General features: G+C 44.4%; 1 protein-coding gene across 2 annotated transcripts; it reads left to right on the top strand.

Annotated features, from left to right (window-relative positions):
• The first annotated feature begins 326 nt into the window (after positions 1 to 326).
• Positions 327 to 23,291, top strand: LOC147455169 (Metallo-hydrolase/oxidoreductase superfamily protein). 2 transcript variants are annotated; one of them, XM_086514007.1, is made up of 8 exons: positions 327 to 535; positions 684 to 828; positions 1,770 to 1,895; positions 20,641 to 20,799; positions 21,011 to 21,126; positions 21,233 to 21,424; positions 21,502 to 21,592; positions 22,916 to 23,291. In XM_086514007.1, the coding sequence occupies exons 1-8, from the start codon at positions 366 to 368 to the stop codon at positions 22,997 to 22,999; spliced, it is 1,083 nt and encodes a 360-aa protein (XP_086370133.1). In that variant the 5' UTR covers positions 327 to 365; the 3' UTR covers positions 23,000 to 23,291. The 2 variants fall into 2 exon arrangements, with proteins under 2 accessions (XP_086370133.1, XP_086370132.1); XM_086514006.1 differs by having other exon boundaries at positions 329 to 535; positions 681 to 828.
• The last annotated feature ends 435 nt before the right edge of the window (positions 23,292 to 23,726 follow it).

Genomic DNA, 23,726 nt, shown 5'->3' with positions numbered 1-23,726 from the left:
CTCGAATCAATTTATCAATCTGCCTTTTTTGCGTTCTGCTATGTATTTAAGTATAATTAAGCTTAATTATTTTTTTATAATTGAATAATTAAGATTGCCTTTTTTTATTAGATAACTCAAACTCGGAGCTCTCGTGTGAGCATTCCCCAAGCTAGATCTCTTTCGTCGCCTTCGTGTGAACGGGAGGCGACGAAAATCCCTCCGAGTTTGCTTCCGCCAGGCTCGTGTGAACAAAAGGGTGGCGAAAATTACTTTTTTGTGATGCTGCCACCCTTTGTAGCCGTCCATTTCCCCGTAAGTGTTGAGGACACGTGGACAAACTATGTGTATGTTCCAACTTCTTCGCACACTCGAAGCCACTACAGATGACAGCAGCTCCTCCGAAAATAGCAAGGGGCTGTAATCCATCTCAACCATCGATGGCCTTCTGTGCCTCTTTGCATACACTTCAGCTGCTTCTCCCTCACGACCTTCGTAACTCACTTCCTCTTTCACAGTCATCTCCATACTTGTCTTCCGGCTTGTGTGTGTCACGGTAAATCATTTTTTTGTGTGTGTGTGTGTGTGTGTGAGAGAGAGAGAGAGAGAGAGAGAGAGAGAGAGAGAGAGAGAGAGAGAGAGAGAAAAGAAGAAGAAGGGTTTAAAAGCGTTTTTTTGGTTTTCCTTTTCCGTTTCTCCAGCAGAGGTACCTACAAGGCGCCTGCAAGAAAGCACTCAGCTATGGTGCGTGCCTCAGCCCAAACTGCAGATGCAGCTCCAGCAGAAGCTGATATGAAGCGTGGACCTGCAAGCAGCGCTTTTCCTCTCCTTCAACTCACATTTCTAGAGGTAATGTACTTACTCGGTTTCATACACATGCAATGACAATTTGTGGACAATCCAATATGAAGGTGCTAGACGCCAGGGAAGGGTTCTGATCGAGGAGATTAAATATCCTTTTTGCCATTTTACAGCTATTTTGGGCTTCTTTTCCCAAAACAGTGAAGTTCACGCACTGGTGAAGGTTGGGCTTTTCCCGTTCAAATTAGCTAGGTTCATGTAGCAGCGGGCAAGAACCACACATTGTCATCTTCTATGACGATCACGTATGGCAATGTTTGGATTAAGAAAGGACTCTCCTTCCGGGAGATTGGTCTACATGAGAAGATGACCATTGGCAACACGAATGCACCAAATGAACATAGGTCTCAGCTTTCTCTTTAAGGCCAAGGAGATTTTAGGGTTCTACTGGTTGTGAAGCATAAGCCGTATTTAAATTAACTATGTTGGACCGCCTATTAGCCTGCTTGCATCATGCAAGGTCATTTACAAACAACCACCCCCCAAACCCCCAATCCTCCCCCCCACCCCCAACCCAAAAAAACAAATAAAAAAGCGTGTTGCACTCCATACCACACGCACACACCCACACCCACACCCACACCCACACCCACACCCATATAGATCTCCCTCACAAGTATGCATGTCATTTAAAGAAAAGAAATTGGAAACTATGGACTCTAGAGGTACATGACGAGTTCGTAAGTTTCTTTTCTAACGTGCGTATTTGTTTTGATTTTAGTATTTGCCACTTGCTCACTATGTGCTTCGCATGGTGATCACGAGGTATTTTGGTTGAAGGCAAGGAAATTCTTTTGACATGATTTCTCTAATATTAAGAAAATAGCATTCATTGTGTTTCGTAGGAAGCAATATGTTTAGCTTTGCTTATTTCCTTGTAAAACGGAGTGGATGCTTTGAGCTCTCCTAATGATTTCTTCATGTGGCAGGGTAATAGCTGGCTTTGGAATGTGCTAGGAGTGCAAATGCTGGTCGATCCTGTTTTAGTGGGAAATCTGGATTTTGGGATTCCTTGGCTCTACGATGCCAGCAAAAAGACTTTGAAGGAGTTCAAGGTAAGGATAATGAGCAAATCACCTGAAGGGGCAAGAGTGCATCTAATTGGTAAATGCAATTACTAGGGTATCTGGCTTAAATGGAGTAAGGGGATGCAAAGGGTCTTGCACATGAGGCCAAATAGATGTGAATGCATAGTTGATAAATAAACATGATCAAAGGTCCTTCTCTGATTGGTTGTTCCTCCTCAAAGAATGTTGCACTGATGAAGAAACCAAATGTACCAATATTGTCTGCACAAAGGCAAAAAAGGCGTTCTAGACAGAATTATAACTCATTATATGAATGAAACATCTATTTGGACCAAACTCAGAAGTAAAAGTAAACTAGAGAAGATGCAATAGATGCATCTTCTCAGTTACGGTATCGGTCATGCATTTGGAGCCTAGTCGGCCGTTGGAATCTTACTTCATGTGAATGATTTCACATGCATGACTCCCCGTTGGCACTTGGGCTGCATGTGTCGACCATGACCCAACATGCCAACAATAAACTACACAACAGGAGTCGTAATGCCATTGTTTTTGGATATGCCCAGCTTGTGTGGCGGGCAGCATGTTGTTTGCTTATCAGAGTTAGCATTTATAATGGGTTCGTGACATGGAGAGTGGTTGCATGGCTATTGTGATCTCTGGGGTCATACACTCTGTTCAAGGGTTCTCTGACAGATCGAGTCTTCATGCTCACATCTTTTGGGTTACAGACGAGGCACTCTTGATATGGTGAGAGTTGATGCACACTCGTTGTAGCCAGTGGGATGCATCAGCAAGCTCTTCCAAGACAGCGAAGTTGCACACTGTTTTCTGCAGCTATGGACGTGGTCTTAAGTATTTTTCAGTCTGGATCAGGGGCATATTACATGGCAGTATGCACGTCCTTGGTGGTTCATAAATTACAATGCACTCTTCTTGTATGCCACCATAATGTATAACTAGCACTTGCTTTGTACTCCTCCAGCTTGTACTTCCTTTGGGGGAGAGACCCATTGAGCTTCCCAGGTCTCTTGTACACAGTTTAGAGTTACTTTCTTCTTTACTTAAAGATGCATTGGTCGTGTCAATGGGAATGAGGCTATACAAATTATCAAGCTGTAGCAAAGAATAAGGTGCAGTAGAATGATTGAACCTATATCAAAGATAGAATACATTACAAGGAAAGGGGGGATTAGGTTGTGAAAAGACGATATTGGTTAGTATAAATTTTGCAGTCCACTTTATGGTGGTGATAAGGGACATCAGTGCTGATCTTCTCCTCACTTTGGGGATGGTTAGCATCATCACATTGGGTAATTGGCAAGCCACTTGTATATATGCTCGTGGCATCAAGATGTCTGTGCATTCCCTAGGGACAATCAATTATCAACATAGTATCTTGCGCATCCACTAGGTGAGCGGGTTGATATGTCTCCCAGCTGCGCTCTTCTACGATATATTCGGCAAGCTCACTAATATGTGAGCCAAAAGAGTGTAGGTGATAACCGAAGATGATTGTGTCACTCGTATAGTGAACTGAACTAGTGTAAGTCCTTTGAAGTCTTTAGTCTACCCATCTCCCAAACGATCTTCATGGGCACTTCATATCATACATCCTTCGTAGTAATCTACACCTAGGGATCATTTGATGGCTTTGCAGAAATCACAAAGGAATAAGATGTTCGTGTTTTGGAAATCGTGGATTCTCTCTCTCTCTCTCTCTCTCTCTCTCTCTCTCTCTCTCTCACTCACACACACACACACACACACACACACACACACACATTTATTCAAGTTGTTTCGAATTGATAAAGTGTTGCCAAGCTGTGTAGATTGCAATCCGGAAGTGATTATAGTGGTATCAAAGCTCAGTCTGCGTGATTGCCCTTTGCAAATTGAAACACTATCCTAATAACATGGGCGGAGAACAGGGAGATCACATTGTAGAAGGTGGAAACCCACCTAGTCCTTCCACTCAGAAGCAACCAGAGGAGACACATGCTTAGTACGTGGTTTGACAATTGATAGTATCTGGCTGAGTAACAAACACGGAACCCGATAGATGATTGGATTGACTTGAAGGCTTTGTACAATCACTTGGGCTCTTTAAATCCTCCTGTTGCCCTTATCCCACAATCATCCTCTTAGATCCACTCTTCCCTTCCTCATAATCCCCCATGTCAAAGCTTTGGGAATGTCTCTCAGTTTTTGGAAGGTACCTTCAAACAAATGGTTTTGGAAGAAAGTTCTCTTGTTGCTTTAGAAACCCCATCCCCGGTGCCTTCTGCACCTCCATCCTATATTCCACCACCACCACCTACTACTCCTCTTTCGCCTGCTTATTCCAATGATGGGTAGCATCACCACTATTGTTGCTACTCAACAATTTCGACAGCAGCCTTTTTTCCAAAACCCTTCAAGGATGGTGGTGCTACCGTCAAATTGTTCACCTTCTAAGGCGTCCAAGATCCTCCTAATGCTCTCAAGTTTCTACAGCAGTTTGACGTCTGTTTGGTAATGGGAACTTCACGAAGGAATCCAAGTTGTTAGGAGTCACTTCTTTCCTCAAAGATAGTGCCTTGACATGGTATGCTGCCCTAATGAAGAAAACTTGACAGTCCCAAATCTTGGCACAACTTTAAACTCGCCTTCTATCCGAGCTTTCTCAATGACACCTTTGAGGTAGACATACTTTCAGCTTGGTCTAGCCTCAGGATGTACCCCTTGTACACTCTTGCAACATATGTAAGGTGTAGTGGAGTGAATGTTTGAACTTTGCTCAAGATGAGTGCTCCGATCTGTGCTCAAGGTTCCTTTTTATTCCTATGGAAGGGAGAGCCTTCCGTTCTTAATGAGAGAGTGCAATGGACACAAACAAAGTGAATGGACATTGTACGTGAGTGTATGGGACTGAGAGATAGAGAGAGAAGAGAATACGACACCATAGACGTTGTAAAACCCTCCTCCGAAGGCCCCACTCTTGTTGGCGAGAGTGGTCTACTATTGATTGCACAAACTCGTACAAGTGGATGACTGAGAATTGATGCAAGTCTAGGCTATGTCGATGTCAACGACGGGGATGACGAGATTGATGCTAAGGCTGAAAACTGATGCTACTTCCCTGCTGTCCCAAAAACGCTAATGGGCTGAATTCTGCTGGGACCAAGAACGCTGGTTTGGGCTGAATTTTGCTGGAACCAAAAACGCTGGGTTGGGCTGAATTCTACCGGCTGAAATCGCTGGTTCAGGCTGTCAAACCGCAGAAAATTCTGACGCAGGCGATGCTGAAAATGCTAGAAAAAAGGGGGGCGACGTTGGGGTTCTGGAAAACGCCAAGACTGGGGCTGTGTGGCGATGTTCTTGATGAAAAACGCCAAGTGTTGGGGTGTTTGATGGCGATGAGGTCTGCTGAAAACGCCAAGGCTGGGAGGTCTTGCTTGCGAGGAAAACGCCACCAATGCTGAGGATGTCCCGCTTGACAGAGAGGGGAGGGAACCTGCTGCCTGTGGCCTATGTTCTCCTTCCTCTTCTGCCAATTAGTGCTAGCCTAGGTTTGCTTATATACAAACTTACTCAATTTGCCCTACCTACTTTCCAACAAAAGTCACTTAAATTAATAAGTGAAAAATGTCAAAAATAGAAAAAATAGGTTAAATGCAATGAAAAATTTCCCTGAAGGATTCTGATGGGAATGCTTATGATCATGCTGTGTGCAACCGGAGGATATGCATCTACACTAAGTGCCTGGGCATGCACGGTCTGCGAATAGACTCACAAAAGTGCCAGATCACTTGCTAATCTAGACTGATGGGACTGGCTGAACCCTTGTCGTGCTGTAGCTTGTCCATGGACACATAGGGTTGGATGTGTCATGTGACATCCCCTCCTTTTTGGTACCGAACTGTATGGCGTCGAGGGAGATCGCCCATAGCATCCGGAATCCTGGAAGGGACTCTTCGCCGGCTCACTCTGATGTGTGGGTCGTGCGGTACTTGAACTTCATAAAGGTCTGCAACAATGCTTGCTTTGGGCCGCACCGAAAGCGACAAAGTCTTCTGAGGCTCCTTCGATGCTTCAACTTCATCTAGAGTCATGCTTCTTTCTTCTTCAAGAATCTCCATGGCTGAAAATTCCTGAAACCATTTCCAACACAAAACCATGAACATACCTATTCCATGTAAAGTGAGTGGAAAAAAAATTGTCTTCCTAAAAGACTGTGCATGCAATGTAGATGAACAAAGAGACGGAGTGTCAAACCGTTCACCACACACACGTAAACAATGAGATCGAATCTTTCTCTTCTGATCTAAAGCAATCAACTGTGGCAGTTCACAATGGAAATGCCCATGCTTGGTGCTTATACTTTCATGTGCTCCTTCTACAACTGTGTCGTGCCAAGGAAGGGACATGGAATGTGACTTCCTTGAATGCATACTTTTCAGCTTTTCATGAACAATCCGCATATATTCGTGCTCATTCATGAGTGAAACGTGCTCAACGTACAATATGTCATGCCTAGGAAAAGGGATCACATAAAGACGTCGCCGAAAATACATTGCCGAAAATACAGGAAACGATCACGAATGAAACACTCGTACAATGCATGCCGACAAAGCACTTGAACACATAGTACCTCCTGTAAGGGTTCTGTGGACCTAGGCTCGAGAGCCAAGATCGGTTCTTCCTGAGGGGTTTCTTTGGACCTAAGCTTGAGAGCCAAGATCGGTTCTTCGTGATTGATCGAATTTGCAATGAGGTTAGCTTCACTAGAAAAAGTATCAACTAACACATCATCCTTGTGAGCAATCACTTCTTCTTCATGCAAATCATCGTGCTTGTGAGAAATCACATCTTGATCATGCAAATCATCATGCCCATCATTATCATTCAAATCATCATGCTTATCATCATGCAAATCCTGTGTGGCATGCTTTGGAGAAGAAGAGACTGAGAGAGTCTCCTTCTCCTGAATCTGTTCAATCTTCGCCTGCACATTAGCAATGAGTGATGGAGAATGAACAACTTGCTCTCCACGAATGACAAGGAGAGTCACTTTTGGCATTGAAAGTGAACGTATTTTTCCGTCCAATCAATGAGAGGGTTATGCTCACGAAACCAGTGAATGTCCAAAATCATATCACATTTTGAGAGAGGAGAGACAAAAAATTTTCTATGGAAAGTAGCTTGTTGAACTGTAAACAACACATCAAGGCACTCTTTCGTGATGAGAGAGTCCATACCGGGAGCAAAGCCAGAGACCTCGAGAGGAGATTTCTGACTAACCTCTATGCGGGCTCTCTCAACAAGAGAGGGACTGATCACATCATGCATACTGCCTGGGTCAAACAATATGACAAAACGTTGCCCCGTCATATGACCATAACATTTAATGAGAGACTCATCAATGGGAGGGTCATGAGAATCTTAGGGCACACTCGTATTATCATTAATTGCATTGACAAAGGAAGTGGGTTCTGTGGATTCCTTAGATTCATTAGAGTCAAGCTTAGGACATGTTCTTTTTATGTGACCCTTAATGTGACAATGAAAACAATGACCTTCCTTAGAATAAGTGCTTTGCTCTTCCGACGTGATGTATCCTCCTAAAATTCTTTGTGCTACCTTTTTTTCTGGAGTGAGCTTAGGTTTAGTAATTGTGTTAGCCTTACCCTTAGGTTCATTTGGAAGAGTTCTTTTTTGAGAGACTATTGGAAGATTGGTTAGAAGAGTTACCGTTCTTACCATTCTTACCGTTTTGAGGGTTCTGAGAAGTCTGAGAGGTACTTGTGGAAGTCTTGTTCTCCTTAGGCTTTCCCTTGTTGTGCTTTATCTCCTGTGCGAGAGCAATCGCTACCGCCTTGTTGAGATCGATTGGATCGAAAACTTCTACATCAAACTTGATATATTTGTCTAACCCAAAAAGAAAAGCCTCTTTGCGCTCATCATCCGATTTGCGTAATTGAGTGCCGAGCTGCAAAACACGGTTAGAAAAAGACATAACTGGCATACCATGTTGCTTGAGATTGCGCCAATCTTCTTTCAATCGTGCTAGGTACTGAGGAGGCATAAAGAGCTTGTCTTGGAAGTCGGCCCATTTGAAGGAAAGGGGCGCGTCTCCGTTGGCTTCCTCTAGGTGCACGACTAGCCGTGTCTCTTGCCATGCGTGGTACCAATTGATGGCATCACCGGCAAGGTATATAGCTGCCGTCAACACCTTGCTATTTCTTGTCTTCTTAGTTGTCGCAAAATAAGCGTTAAATTGATGTAACCAAGAATGAATAACACTAGTCTATCTTACCATCATACTTACTGAACGTCAACTTCTCGGTGATGGGGTTGTTGGAGTCCAAATCTTGGCTTGCGCCACTTGATGAACCAACAACTTCTTTGGCCGGTTCGGGTTTCGAGGTGAAGACATGTAGTACAAAGTCATTCATGCGTTGTTCTCTCTGGGCCTCATGCTCTAACTCCAAAGTAGCCCTTCTTTCTTCGGCCGCTTCCCTTCTTGCGTCGGCCGCCAAGCGCGCTTGCACAAGCTCATGCTCCATAGTAGCCTTTCTTTCTTCGGCCGCTTCCCTTCTTGCGTCGGCCGCCAAGCGAGCTTGCTCCAAGTCGGCCTTTCTTGCCGCTTTTTTTTCTTTCCGTTCCTCGGCCGCCAAGTGATCGCAATCACGAGTCGCCTCTTGCTTTGCCATCATGTCCATCATTGTCTTAACCAAAGCTTCCATGGGGTTTGGTGCAATTCCCGGTGTAGATGGCGAAGGGGGAGGGTCAGGAAAACCTCCCTGTTGTTGAAATTCTTCTTCACTACTTTCTTGCCCATCACTCTCATGCCCGGTATCCATTCCGCTTCGGGTGATGACCATCCACTGAAGTTGTGGGTTCTCAAGTTCACGAGGAACTTGGGTTCTTGTGGGTCTTGGGTTCTTGGGTGCTTGAGAGTCTTGAGTTCTCGAGGGTCTTGAGGTTCTTCTTTTGCTTGCAATCTGTGCTAGAGAAGGATCTTCTCTTTGCCCAAGTTCTGCTCTTTTCTGCGGGCGCACCTCTTGGCGGCCTTGCGCTCACACCAAGGTTGCTTTTTCCCACCTCACGTCGATTGGCCGGCCGCTAAGTGCACGGTCCGCTCTCAATGAGTGAAAAGAGGCACAAGGGGAGGCTGGACAAGCCCTTCTTTCCTGGGATTCCTGTCACTCTTTAAAAACACGATTAGGAATTGACGCGCCCAAGCGAACTTGGGTTTGTGCGACCGCAACAAGCAAAAAAAATTGTGGTTCTTGTGGTTCTTTCCTTGAGTGATACAGAACCCTGCCAAAGCTCTGATACCAATGTAAGGTGCAACGGAGTGAATGTTTGAACTTTGCTCACGATGAGTGCTCCGATTTGTGCTCAAGGTTCCTTTTTATTCCTATGGAAGGGAGAGCCTTCCGTTCTTAATGAGAGAGTGCAATGGACACAAACAAAGTGAATGGACACTGTATGTGAAAGTGTATGAGATTGAGAGATAGAGAGAGAAGAGAATATGACACCAGAGACGTTGTAAAACCCTCCTCCGAAGGCCCCACTCTCGTTTGCGAGAGTGGTCTACTATTGATTGCAAACTCGTACAAGTGGATGACTGAGAACTGATGCAAGTCTAGGCTATGTCGATGTCGACGACGGGAATGACGAGATCGACGCTAAGGCTGAAAATTGATGCTACTTCCCTGTTGTCCCAAAAACGCTATTGGGCTGAATTCTGCTGGGACCAAAAACGTTGGTTTGGGCTGAATTTTGCTGGAACCAAAAACGCTGGTTGGGCTGAATTCTGCCGGCTGAAAGCGCTGGTTTAGGCTGTCAAACCGCTGGAAATTCTGATGCTAGGCGATGCTGAAAACGCTAGGAAAAAGGGGGCCGATGTTGGGGTTCTGGAAAACGCCAAGGCTGGGGCTGTGTGGTGATGAAGTTCTTTATGAAAAACGCCAAGTGCTGGGGTGTCCGATGGCGATGAGGTCTGCTGAAAATGCCAAGGCTGGGAGGTCTTGCTTGAGAGAAAAATGCCACCAATGGTGAGAATGTCCCGCTTGAGAGAGAGGGGGGGGAGACTGCTGCCTGTGGCCTGTGTTCTCCTTCCTCTTCTGCCAATTAGTGCTAGCCTAGGTTTGCTTATATACGAACTTACTCAATTTGCCCTACCTACTTTCCAACAAAAGTCACTTAAATTAATAAGTGAAAAATGTCAAATATAGGGAAAATAGGTTAAATGCACTAGAAAATTCCCCCGAAGGATTCTGATGGATTCTGATGGGAATGCTTATGATCATGCTGTGTGCAACCGGAGGATATGCATCTACACTAAGTTCCTGGGCATGCACGGTTTGCGAACAGACTCACAAAAGTGCTAGATCACTTGCTAATCTAGATTGATGGGATTGACTGAACCCTTGTCGTGCTGTAGCTTGTCCACGGACACATAGGGTTGGATGTGTCACGTGACATCCCCTCTTTTTCAAAGTGAGGCACTGGTACTGAACTGTATGGCGTCGAGGGAGATCGCCAATAGCATCCGGAATCCTGAAAAGGACTCTTCGCCGGCCCACTTTGATGTGTGGGTCGTGCGGTACTTGAACTTCATAAAGGTCTGCAATGCTTGCTTCTTTGGGCAACCTGAAAATGAAAGCCTCCTTGCGCTCATCATCCGATTTACGAAATTGGGTGCCGAGCTGCAAAACACGATTAGAGAAAAACATAACTAGCATACCATTTTGCTTGAGACTGCGCCAATCGTCTTTCAACCATGCTAGGTGCTGTGGTGGCATAAACCGCGCCTTGAGCTTGTCTTGGAAGTCGGCCAATTCAAGGAAAGGGGGGTGTCTCCGTCGGCTTCCTCTAGGTGCGCGGCCAATTGTGGCTCTTGCCATGCGTGGTACCAATTAATGGCATCACCGGATGTAAGGTGCAATGGAAGTGAATGTTGAACTTTGCTCAAGATGAGTGCTCCAAACTGTGCTCAAGGTTCCTTTTACTTACGGAAGGGAGAGCCTTTCGTTCCTTTAGTGAGAGAGTGCAATGGACACAAACAAAGTGGTGAACATTGTGAATGAAGGTGCTGAGACTGAGAGATAGAGAGAGGAGAATACGACACCAGAATGTTGTCAAAACCCTCCTCCGAAGACCCCACTCTCTATGGCGAGAGCGGTCTACTATTGATTGCACAAATCTCTACAACACTTTGGACTTGCTAACGATGTCAACGATGATGAGGAGGACGACGAGACGGGCTGAAATATGAAAAAACGCTAAGGTGAATTCTGTAAATCTTTTGAACTCTTACTCTATGTCGATGACGACGGCGATGGCGACGATGCGACGACGACGCGCTGAAAACGCAGATGCTGAAATCTACGTTTTCTGGGCTGAATCTGCAAACTATGTTGGATTTGACCGTGCGGCGAGGATTTGCTACGAGAAGCTGAGATCTGCTAGGTTTGGGGTTCTTTTGCGGAGTCTTGATGCTGAAAACGCCCCGGTGCTAATTGAGGTTCTGTCGCGATGAATCTGCAAAACGCTGAGTGGTCAGGCTGATCCAAAAACGTTAGGCTGAATTCTGTGTTGATTTGCAAAACCGCTATTGATCTGCTGATGCAAATTGCTAACGCTAGGGCTGATTGTTATTTGCTGTCACCAGAGGATCTGCAATGGGAAAACACTGGCTGATTTGCAATGCTGAAAACGCTAGGTTGCTGCAACAGAAAACGGTTCTTCTGCCAGATCGTGCTAGCGCTAGGTTTTCTTATATACATGCATGGCTAAATTGCCCTACCCAGTTCCCAACAAAAGTCACTTAAAAATAATAAGTGAAAATTGGCTAAAATAGGGAAAATAGGTCTTATGTACTGTAAAAATGCTTATGATGGGTTCTGATGGTAATCTGATGATCATGTTGTGTGCAACCAGAGGATATGTATCTAATCTAAGTGCTTGGACATGCACGGTCTGCGAACACTCACAAAAGTGCCATAACACTTCCTAATCTAACTGAACGGAACCCATGTCATGAAGTAGCTTGTCCACATACACATTGGGTTAGATGTGCATGTGACATCCCCTCCTTTTCAAAGTGAGGGACTGGTACCAAACTGTATGGCGTCAAGGGAGATCGCCAACAATGTCTGGAATCCTGGAAAGGACTCTTCGCCGGCCCACTTTGAAGCATGGGTCATGCGATACTTGAACTTCATAAAGGTCTGCAACGCTTGCTTCTTTGGGCCGTGCCGAAAGCGACACAAAGTCATCTTTGGCTCCTTCAATGCTTCAACTTTGTCTATAGTCTACCTTCTTCAAGAATCTCAGAGTATGAAAATTTCTGAAACCACTTCCAATACAAAAACATGGACATACCCATTCCGTGTAAAGTGACTGGAAAAATACTATTCCTTCGAAAAAACTGTGCATGCAATGCAGATGAACAAAGTGACGGAGTGCCAAACCGTTCACCAAATACACGCAAACAATGGGGTCGAATCTTGACTTTCTAGTCTAAATCAATTAACTGTGGCAAATCACAATGGAAATGCCGATGCTTGATGCTCAATCTTTCTTGTGCTTTGTGATACTGTGTCATGTTAAGGAAGAGACATGGAATGTGAATTCCTTGAATACAAACATTTCATCTTTTCATGAGTAATCCGCATAAATTCGTGCTCATTCATGAGTGAATCGTGCTCAATGTACAATATGTCATGCCTATGAAAAGGGATCACATAAGGACGATGACTAAAATACAGGAAAGCATCACGAATGAAACACTCGAACAATGCGTGCTGACTAATCATTTAAACACATAATACTTCCTATGGAGGTTCTTTGGACCTTGACTGAAGAGCCAAGATCGGATCTTCGTGATTGATCGAATCTGCAATGAGGTTAGCTTCACTAGACAAAGTATCAACTAAACCATCATCCTTGTGAACAATCACATCATTATCCTGCAAGTCATCATGCTCGTGAATAATCACATCTTGATTATGCAAATCATCATGCTTATCATTATCATGCAAATCACGTGTGGCTTGCCTGTGCATTCCTGCCTCTTCTCTTGATCCTTTGCAATCTGTGCCTGCATACTAGAAAAGAGTCGCAACAATTCTTGCATGTGTTGGGCTCTCTGTTTGGTTGCCAAGCGTGCTTGCTCACGCTCACGCTCACGCTCACGCTCACGCTCACGCTCACGCTCACGCTCACGCTCAAAGGCTAACCGGCTCTCTTCGCGCTCGCGAGCCAATTCTGCTGTGCATACTTGGGCTTCCAAGCGTGCTTCCTCGCGCTCACACTTTATGTGAGGATTCTAGGTACTTGATATTTCTTCCTTGGCACATAAGAAACTTGAACTGAACTCAGAAACAAGACTCAGAAGTTAGCTCATCTTGATATTGTTGATGATTCATTGGAAGAAATATGTGCCTTGATACTCATGAGTAAGACTTAAGAAACTTGAACTAAACTCAGAAACAAGACTTAGAAGACTCTGTGTTTGATTGATTGAATGACTGCCTGAAACTGAGTACAATAGGCTCCTTATATAGGAGACGAAGAAACACCAATGAAAAGACACGTCTCCTGGTGAAGAGACATGACTTTAGACGTAAAGACACATCCTTTCGGCGAAGAGTTGCAACCATTGGGCGAAGAGTCGCACGTGTAGAGCGAAGGAGTGTGACTAGTCATCGAAGGAGTGTGGCTAGTCATCGAAGGAGTGTGGCTTTTGGTGAAGAGGCAGGTCTTTTGAGCGAAGGGTCGTGACCATCCAAGCGTAGGGGTCCTCCTTGGCATGGCACTTCGCGCATCTGCAACTAAGAGTAGATGTAATACTGCTAACATAGTCACAATCGTGACATTCCCTCCCATTTAAAATAAAACCCAGGGTAGTTGAAGAAAACTCCGGGAGAAGGAAATATATTTTTGTAGTGCTTTTGCATCCAAAGCTCTTTCTGTTAAGTCCCATGTCATGGCACTGTTATTGACCATGGCTATTATGCCAAACTGAAAACTGATCATATCTGCAACTTGATAAGTGCCTTTGTCAAAGTCATTTGTAACTTAGAGCTTTGTCCAATAAAAGATTGAATGTGTATCTGCTTCGAGTGAAATTATTGGTAAACTGACTTGAGTTTTCTGTCGAGTGATGACCACTGGTTGGAAATCTGTAAGGTATTCCATTGGTTTGTCTGGAACAGTAAAATCCTCTTGAAGGGATGTCGTAGATTCAGACAGAGTAGTGTTTGGAGGTATATGCATCTATAAAGGTTTATCAATAGAACAAGTTGTGTCCAAAGATTCAATTGCAGTGACTGAAGTCGTGCTGCAAGAGTCTGCATCTGATTTATCCTTTGCGCGCTGAAGGCAAGGACTGAAGTCTTTAAGTTTGAAGAATTGTATTTGATATCTGTTCAAAGACAAAGACTGTATTCTGCAAGGGCGATGACGAGGCGAATTTTCCTGACTGGATCACGGCCAAAGAAGTGGTTATGTGCTTGTTGGTTGTCGCATAAGAATTGCAGCTTCAAATCTTCAGCTTTCTCAGCGTGTATTAAGGCTTCCAATTGAGAAGGAGGAGGTTGAGGGAGTTGTCATCTCTTAGACCTCTGAAGGATCCTCTTGCACAAGGAAAGGATCAATAAATCTTCGACTTTACCACCATCAAATAAGAAAGACTTAAATGTAGGGCATGGCTCGCGAGGGGGAACTTGTCTAGCGTCGTCGCTCACGATTGAGTACTTGACTAGGGTCGGATATATGTGCCACTAAGTAAGCCCATCTTGATATTGCCGATGATCCTTTGGAAGCTTCATATTGCTGCTTTTGTTGTTGATGATTCTGATAAGAAGTTGGTTGTTGAGAACTGCAACATTTCCAAGAATATTCATGCTGAGACTTTTGCTGTTTGCACGAAGGTACTTTGCGTCTAGTTGTCTCTGAGAAACCATGCTTTGGGTGAGAAAATTTCAGTTCCGAAAGCTTATGTTTGAGCGGTTCTTTCTGGTCGACCACTGAAGCGTCGGAAGAAGATGTTGAAGCATGTGTAGTCCGAGAGACAATTGGGTGACTCGGAGAAGAGGTTTGCATCTGCATCTGATCCAAGTGAGTGTGAATCGATGCGAGGTGAAATTGCTGTCATCTGCACTTTGAGAACTGCTATCGGGTCCTCGAATTGGCATTCTCTGTTCCGAGATGTCGGCCTGGTTTAGTCTCAGAGGGAATTCTGAGAACAAGCTGAAGAAGTGTGTCGTATATATTCAGGTAAAGCCGATGCCGAGGTCTCGCCAAACTATGCTCGGAAGTCGAAATCCAGGTCCAATGCCTCGAGATTGTCGACCTGGACGACAGGAGGTGTCTCCTCTAGAGCTCATATGCGTGTCTGCACCACCTTTCTTCTGCTCTCTGTAACTCTGGGAGAGGGTAGCGGTGAGGGTGAGAAGGCTCAACCTTCGGGTCTTGGGAATTTTTTTTGCTTTGATACCATTGTGAGGATTCTAGATACTAATCCTTTATTAAGTACTGAAACTCATGATTAAGACTGAAGAAACTTGAACTGAACTCAGAAACAAGACTTAGAAGACTCTATGTTGATTGATTGAATGCTTGTTGAAAATTGAGTACAATAGGCTCCTTATATAGGAGATGAAGAGACACAAATGAAAAGACACGTCTCATGGTGAAGAGACGTGACGTTAGACGTAAAGACATCCTTTCGGCGAAGAGCTGCCACCATTGGACGAAGAGTCGCACCCATAGAGCGAAGGGGTGTGACCAGTTGTTGAAGGAGTGTGGCTTTTGGCGAAGAGGCACGTCTCTTGAACGAAGGGTCGTGACCATCCAAGCGTAGGGGTTCTCCTTGGCATGGCACTTCGCGTATCTGCAACTAGGAGTAGATGTAATATTGCAACATAGTTACAATTGTGACACTTTATGGTTGACATTCTTTCTTCGTACTTACGATCAATTGTTGCCTTTCTTGCTTTGCGCTCTAACTTCCTGTCCATCATCATCTTGTCAAAAGCCTCCATAGGAGTTAGTGCAATCCTTTGCGTAGATGGGGAAGGGGGAGGGTCGGAAAAACCTCCTGGTGGGGAAAATTCTTCTTCGCCACTTCCATGCTCATCACCTCTATGCGAAGTATCCATTCCGCTTCGGGTAATGACTATGCACTGAAGTCTTGGGTTCTTAAGTTTACGAGAAACTTGGGTTCTTGTGGGTCTTGGGTTCTTGGGTTCTTGAGGGTCTTGGTTCTTGAGGTTCTTGAGGTCTTGAGGTCCTTGAGGTTCTTGAGGTTCTTCTTTAGCTTGCAATCTGTGTTAGAGAAGGATCTTCTCTTCACCCAAGCTCTTCTCTTTTCTGCGGGCGTACCCCTTGGCGGCCTTGTGCTTACACCAAGGTTGCTTTTTCCCACCTCACGTCAATTGGCTGGCCGCTAAGTGCACGGTCCGCTCTCAATGAGTGAAAAGAGAAATAAGGGGAGGCTGGACAAGCCCTTCTTTCTTGGGTTCCTGTCACTCTTCAAAAACACGATTACGAATCGACACGCCCAAGAGGACTTGTGTTACGTGCGACCGCAAGAAGCAAATTTTTTTTTGTGGTTCTTGTGGTTCTTTCCTTGAGTGATACAGAACACTGCCAAAGCTCTGATACCAGTGTAAGGTGCAACGGAAGTGAATGTTGAACTTTGCTCAAGATGAGTGCTCCGAACTGTGCTCAAGGTTCCTTTTACTTACGGAAGGGCTCTCCCTTCCGTTCCTTTAGTGAGAGTGCAATGGACACAAACAAAGTGGTGAACACTGTGAATGAAGGTGCTGAGACTGAGATAGAGAGAGAAGAATACGACACGAGAATGTTGTCAAAACCCTCCTCCGAAGGCCCCACTCTGTATGGCGAGAGTGGTCTACTATTGATTGCACAAATCTCTACAACGCTTTCGACTTGCTGACGATGTCAACGACGACGAGACGGGCTAAAATCTGAAAAAACGCTAAGGCTGAAAGCTGCAAATCTTGTATCTATTGAATTATGACTCTATGTCGGTGACGACAGCGATGGCGACGATGTGACGACGACGCAGATGCTGAAATCTGCGTTTTCCGGGCTGAATCTGCAAACTACGCTGGGTTTGACCGTGCGGTGACGATTTTCTGCGAGAAGTAGAGATCTGCTAGGTTTGGGGGTTCTTCTGCGGAGTCTTGATGCTAAAAACTGAAAACGCTGGTTCTAAATGAGGTTCTGTCGCGATGAATCTGCAAAACGCTGAGTGGTCAGGCTGATCCAAAAACGCTAGGCTGAATTCTTGTTGACCTGCAAAAACACTATTGATTTGCTGATGCAAACTGCTAACGCTGGGCTGATTGTTATCTGCTGTCTCTAGAGGATTTGCAAAGGCAAAACGCTGGCCGATCTGCAATGCTGAAAACTCTAGGTTGCTCCAGCAGAAAACGCTAGGTATCTGCTCCAAAAACGCTAGGTGTCTCGTGGGGGTCCTGCTGAGAAGGTGCCTGTTGAACACGGGGTTCCTGCTGCCTCTTCTACCAGATTGTGCTAGCGCTAGGTTTTCTTATACACATGCATGGCTAAATTGCCCTACCGAGTTTCCAACAAAAGTCACTTAAAAATAATAAGTGAAAATTGGCTAAAATAGGCAAAATAGGTCTATGCACTATAAAAATGCTCCTGATGGGTTTTGATGGAAATCTGATGATTAGGCTGTGTGCAACCAAAGGATACGCATTTAATCTAAGTGCCTGGACATGCACGGTCTGCGAACAGACTCACAAAAGTGCCGGAACACTTCCTAATCTAACTGAATTGGAACCATGTCATGGAGTATCTTGTCTATGTGTGTACGTGACATTGGAAAGGTACATGGCTGCCGTCAAAACCTTGCTATTCCCTGTCTTCTTAGTTGTCGCAAAATAAGCATTAAATTGATGCAACCAAGAATGAATAACACTAGCATCTATCTTACCGTCATACTTACTGAACGTGATCTTCTCGGTGACGGGGTGGTTGGAGTCCGAATCTCGGCTTGCGTCACTAGATGAACTACCAACCCCTTTTAGTGCTAGGCTTCATTATGGTTGAGTCTGCCCTTGATCTCCGGAGTCATGACAAAAACTCAGTATGTTGAACTTTGTGTTGATGTATGCTCGTGTGTGTGTGTGTGGTGTTGTGTTTGGGAGCATATGTTAGTACCTAGTTCTACACCCATTATTGGGCACTGATGACGTTAGTGGGGATGTCGTGGTATTTAGTCAATACTATGCATGATGAAGCTGATGGTTATATTGTCTTGTGGGTGACTACCATCGGTCTATACCTTGCACTTTCCTTTATGGGTGAATCTGGGCTTATCCTGGATTCATCTAGGTATATATACCAATCTCTTTGGTTGGCTCGGGTTTTGAGGTGAGTACCTGTAGGACCAACTCTTGCATGCGTTGGTCTCTTAGCGCGTCACGCTCTAACTCCAAGGCCGCTCTTTTCTCTTCGCGTTCGCGATCCAAGATTGCCTTTCTTTCTTTGTGCGCTTCGCGCTCGCGATCCAAGATTGCTTTTCTTTCTTCGTGCTCGCGCTCCAAGGCAACACGATTTGCTTCTTTTTGTGACATCATGTCCCATCATCGACTTGACCAAAGCCTCCATTGGATTTGGTACAATCCTTGGCGTAGATGGGGAAGGGGGAGGGTCGGGAAAACCTCGTGGTGGGGAAAATTCTTCTACACCTTCTTCATGCTCATCGCCTTCATGCAAAGTATCCATTCCGCTTTGGGTGATGACCATACACCGAGATCTTTGGTTCTTAAGTTCACGAGGAACTTTTCTTGTGGGTCTTGGTGCTTGAGGTTCTTGAGTCTTGAGGTTCTTCTTTAGCTTGCAATCTGTGTTAGAGAAGGATCTTCTCTTACCCAAGCTCTTCTCTTTCCCACGGGCGCACCCCTTAGTGGCCTTGCGCTCACACCAAGGTTGCTTTTTCCCACCTCACGTCGATTGGTTGGCCGCTTAGTGGACAGTCCGCTCTCAATGAGTGAAAAGAGAAACAAGGGGAGGCTGACAAGCCCTTCTTTCTTGGGTTTCCTGTCACTCTTCAAAAACACGATCAGGAATCGACACGCCCAAGAGGACTTGGGTTACGTGCGACTGCAACAAGCAATTTTTTTTTTTGTTGTGGTTCTTGTGGTTCTTTCCTTGAGTGATGCAGAACACTGCCAAAGCTCTGATACCAATGTAAGGTGCAACGGATGTGAATGTTGAACTTTGCTTAAGATGAGTGCTCCAAACTATGCTCAAGGTTCCTTTTACTTATGGAAGGGAGAGCCTTCTGTTCCCTTAGTGAGAGAATGCAAATGATCACAAACAAAGTGGTAAACACTGTGAATGAAGGTGCTGAGACTGAGAGATAGAGAGAGAAGAATACGAAAACAGAAAAGTTGTCAAACCCTCCTCCGAAGGCCCCACTCTCTATGGTGAGAGTCGTCTACTATTGATTGCACAAATCTCTACAATGCAATGGACTTACCGACGATGTCGACGATGATGAGGACGACGACGAGAGTGGCTGAAATCTGAAAACGCTAAGGGCTGAAATCTGCAAATCTTATTTGCTGAATTCTGACTCTACGACAACGATGACGACGCGCTGAAAACGCAGATGCTGAAATCTGCCTTTTCCGGGCTGAATCTGCAAACCTTGGTTGATCTGACCGTGCGGCAAGGATCTGCTCCAGGAAGGTGAGATTTGCGAGGTTTGGGGCTATTCTATGGTGTCTCGATGCTGAAAATTGAAAACGCTGGTCTATCTGTTGGTTCTATCGCAAAGAAGCTGCAAAACGCTAGGTTGCCTGCTGATCCAAAATCGCTGGGCTGATCTGATGCTTGATGCAAAAACGCTAGGCTGAATGCTGGAATCTGCTACCGCCAGGGCTGATCTGCAATTGCAAAATGCCAGAGCTGTCTTAATGAAAAACGCTTGGGTTGATTTGGGGTCTACTGCAGGAAACGCTAGGTAAACTGCTGGGAATCTTGCTGAGAAGGTGCACTGTCGGATGGCTGGTCCCTACTCCCTCTTTTGCCAAAAAGTGCTAGCGCTTGGTTTTCTTATATACTTGCTTGTCAAATTGCCCTACCCAGTTTCCCAACAAAATTCACTTAATAATAATAAGTGAAAAATGGCTAAAATAGGGAAAGTAGGTCATGCTGTGTGCAACCAGAGGATATGCATCTACTCTGAGTGCCTGGACATGCTCGGTCTGCGAACAGACTCACAAAAGTGCCAGAACACTTTCTAATCTAGTTGAACTGAACCCATGTCATGAAGTAGCTTGTCCACGTACACATAGGGTTAGATGTGCACGTGACAGTCAGTGCTCCAGGTCGGGTTCAACCAAGCGTCCTTCAGCTGCCACCTGTTGTACTCCTTTGTAACCCATCACTCTGCCATTTCAGTTGTACTTCTGGCTTCGCCATTTGAATGTATCGTTCAATATCTGGTTCTACTTTTTCAATTCAGTCGTCTATCTGGTTTCCTTATGTTCATCTGAAGTCTGATTCTATTCGTCCTATCTAATCTGATCTGACACCTGACTCTAAAGTTCTAACCTGGAATAGCTGTCATGTGACTAACTTATTCCAATCTGTTTTTTTCTCAAGCCATTCTAAGGTGGGAATTCTGAACCGGAGGTTTTTGAGTCTTTTGGTTTGAGTAATATGCTGGAAGGTGGAGCATTGTTTAATCCATATATTTTTGTGACAGTTGGAAGACCTGCCTGAGCTGGACCTATTGCTGATCACGCAAAACTTCGATGATCATTGCCATGAGAGAACTCTGAGACCATTGTCAAAAATGTTTCCAGACCTTCAAGTTATTTCAACTCCAAATGCTGAGCCCATATTAAGCAAACTCTTTAGCAAGGTATGTCTATCTTTTATCTCTCATCCTCGAGGTTTGTGAAATTTCTTAGGGTTTCTTAAAATCTGGTTGTCCTGCTTCTTGGCACTTGCAAGCACGTTCTTTTTGATTATTAGCACCTCAGATTCTTTCTGGCTATCTGCAGTTTGAGTTTCTTAAAACATCATGGTAGGTAACAGTGAGGTTATTGCTCTAATTGTTGTAGATATTTTAGGTCATTTATCTGGAGCCAGGCCACAGCACACTGTTCAGAAGTAACGCCTCTGAGATAGTGATACGTGCATCGGCCGGTCCAACACTTGGGCCTCCATGGCAACGGCCAGAAAATGGGTATGTATCATATGCATCTTTATTCAAGGTTGATTGCAATGCATACAGCTGCTTGAGGGTTCGAAATGTTTTTGTGGTAGCTCACAAGCGTTTCTTGATTTAAAAGATATTTCGTCGAAGTTAAGGAGCCCAAATTCAGCCTTTATTATGAGCCTCATTGTGTTTTCAACCGTTCGATGATGCGTCACGAGAGAGCAGATGTTGTTATCACGCCAGTCGTTAAGCAGGTTTTGCCCCTCTATACCTTAGTGTCAGGACAAAGAGATGCGATGGATCTGGTGAAGCTGCTCCAGGCAAGGTGAACCACACACTTTGCAACACATGCAGTTTCAATGCTCTGAGGCGGATTGGATCTTCTAATTCCTCCTAGTGCAGGTTTGTAGTGCCGTTGCAGAACGGAGACTTGGACAGCAAAGGGTTCTTATCAAAGCTTGTTAGCAAAGTTGGCACCGTGGAGGATTTTAGGGTAAGCCTGAACAGTCTACATAATAAGCAAGAAGTTATAAAGCACATTTTGGTGTCATACCAGTTGGTTCTGGTTTGAGTTAAGATACTTGCAATTTTGTGAAGGGGAGTTGGCCTAGCGGTAAAGGCGAGCGTGCCCACTATGGTTCAACCCCTGCAATATGCTGGTGTGGGGGTGCAATCCTGTAAAACTAATCAATTTACTGATGATAAAGATATTCAAGATAAGTGGAAATTAACATTGACACAATGTAGAGGGCAGATTTATTGCGCTAAGCCCACCTCAAAAGGAATTTCCATTATGAAAAGAGAATTACAACTGTATGCAAAAATAAACTAGCCGATGCAAAGCAGTGGATTGCAACAAAAAAATTTGTAGGCATGGAACCAACCTTCACTTTGTGACTCCTAGGAGTCTGTAGCCTGCATTTTCCTGCAATGTTGACGTTGGTCTTTTCCCATCTTTGTCTTCGTAGTGTGTTCGCATTTGCGTGATTTTTGAGGGCAAGAGTGATTATAAAACTGATGATAGGTTGTATCTTGGGGATTTTAGCAAGAGAACTTAGAAGCCCTCCACAATTTTTTAACTGCTTGTCATCCATAGAGGTTTGAACATGGCTATAGAGGGATTCTAAGCGTACACTAATAAACCTTGCAGCTGAAGGAGACATTCCTAGGTTGGAGACGAAACAAACAAAGAATTCCTTTTACCTAAGAGCTTGAAGAAAGGAAGGAAACAAACAAAGAATGCCCTTATCTAAGGGCTTGAAGGGAGCAAGGAAAGGATAAAGGAAGGGCAAGGCCAATTGAATATAGCCAGAGGAAAGCACATACCAAGGTAGGGATGAGAGAGAGAGAGAGAGAGAGAGAGAGAGAGAGAGAGAGAGGGGGGGGGGGGGGGGGGGGGGGGGCGGGGGGGCGGGTCTAAGGAAGTGAGAGGATAACAGATGCCTCTGAAATGATTCTGTGGTAGACTCTTAGTAGTGCATTCACCTTTGTTAAAAACATCAACAAGTCTTTCCAAATGAAAAACTGGGTTTAAGGTGTTGGCACATCATGCATTGCTTCTAGTAGGGTGGAGGTGGAACAGTCATGTACATGCAATTTCCTCGACCTTGGCTCATGTGTAAATGGGAGTGCTTATAGCTCTCATATTCCAAAAGGTTTGTGAAGGTAATGGAAGAAGTTCTAAATTGTCTTCTGAACATGTAGAAAAACTATCATTTTCGATTATTTCTTTACACGGTGGTGGTCATTATTACAAACATGCTGCATTTTTTTTCCTGTTAGCGTTGGTGACAAACAGTTGCTGTATTGTACTCAGGAATTACTGCAGGAGGACCTATCATATGTGCAAGTTCTGGAGGCAAAACCAGGCATGCCACTTGATGTACCAGTGGCAAGTTGATGTCAAGGTGGTCTTTGCAGCATATGTACGAATCAAGCAGAGCAGAAATCATGAAAATGAGTATCTTCTAAGTGAGGTTTTTTTCCCAAAACTGTACATGTATATTTAGTATCAAATATTGTACAGTTATGATGTAAACAAAATAGTAGAAATCTTTTTTAAAGAAACATTTCAATGGTGGAGGCGCATACCCGTTAAATCTGACACAAAATTCACAAGATTTTCTAGATTGCAACAATATTAGAAGAAATCGAAATGTTTTTCTTGAATGGAATACGTTGGGAGTTCTGTAGTCGCTGTTTTCAAGGGTTTCACCTCCTTAAGTGTGTGTTATAAAAGAGAGAGAGAGAGAGAGAGAGAGAGAGAGAGAGAGAGGGAGAGAGAGATTAGGAAAGAAATGGACTCATTTTTGGGCCTTTTAGCTCTAGTGAGAGAATGCTCCTTAGCCAATAGGAAGAAGGCTAACGCTACGTTGAAAAAACCTTTTTTCTCATTTTGAAAATGTCCATGAAAACCATTTTGGTGAAATTGTCATTATCAAAGTAAAGCGCTTGATAATGACATCAAGCGCTGAACACCTTTTTATGACCCGCTGTTGCTATCCTATAAAGTGAAGTACTTGTACTTGTGCATCTCGCACAAGTATCAATCACCTTTTTATGAAGTACTCGCAATTTAAATTCGAACAGATCGTACTTAATAGTGATTGATATGTACTATTTAAGAC

The sequence above is a fragment of the Adiantum capillus-veneris genome, chromosome 6 (genome assembly GCF_014529385.1).
Source record: "Adiantum capillus-veneris isolate H3 chromosome 6, ASM1452938v2, whole genome shotgun sequence".
Taxonomy (NCBI): Eukaryota; Viridiplantae; Streptophyta; class Polypodiopsida; order Polypodiales; family Pteridaceae; genus Adiantum; species Adiantum capillus-veneris.
The sequence above is the reverse complement of the archived record's forward strand: the minus strand, read 5'-3'. Positions and strand labels throughout refer to the sequence as shown.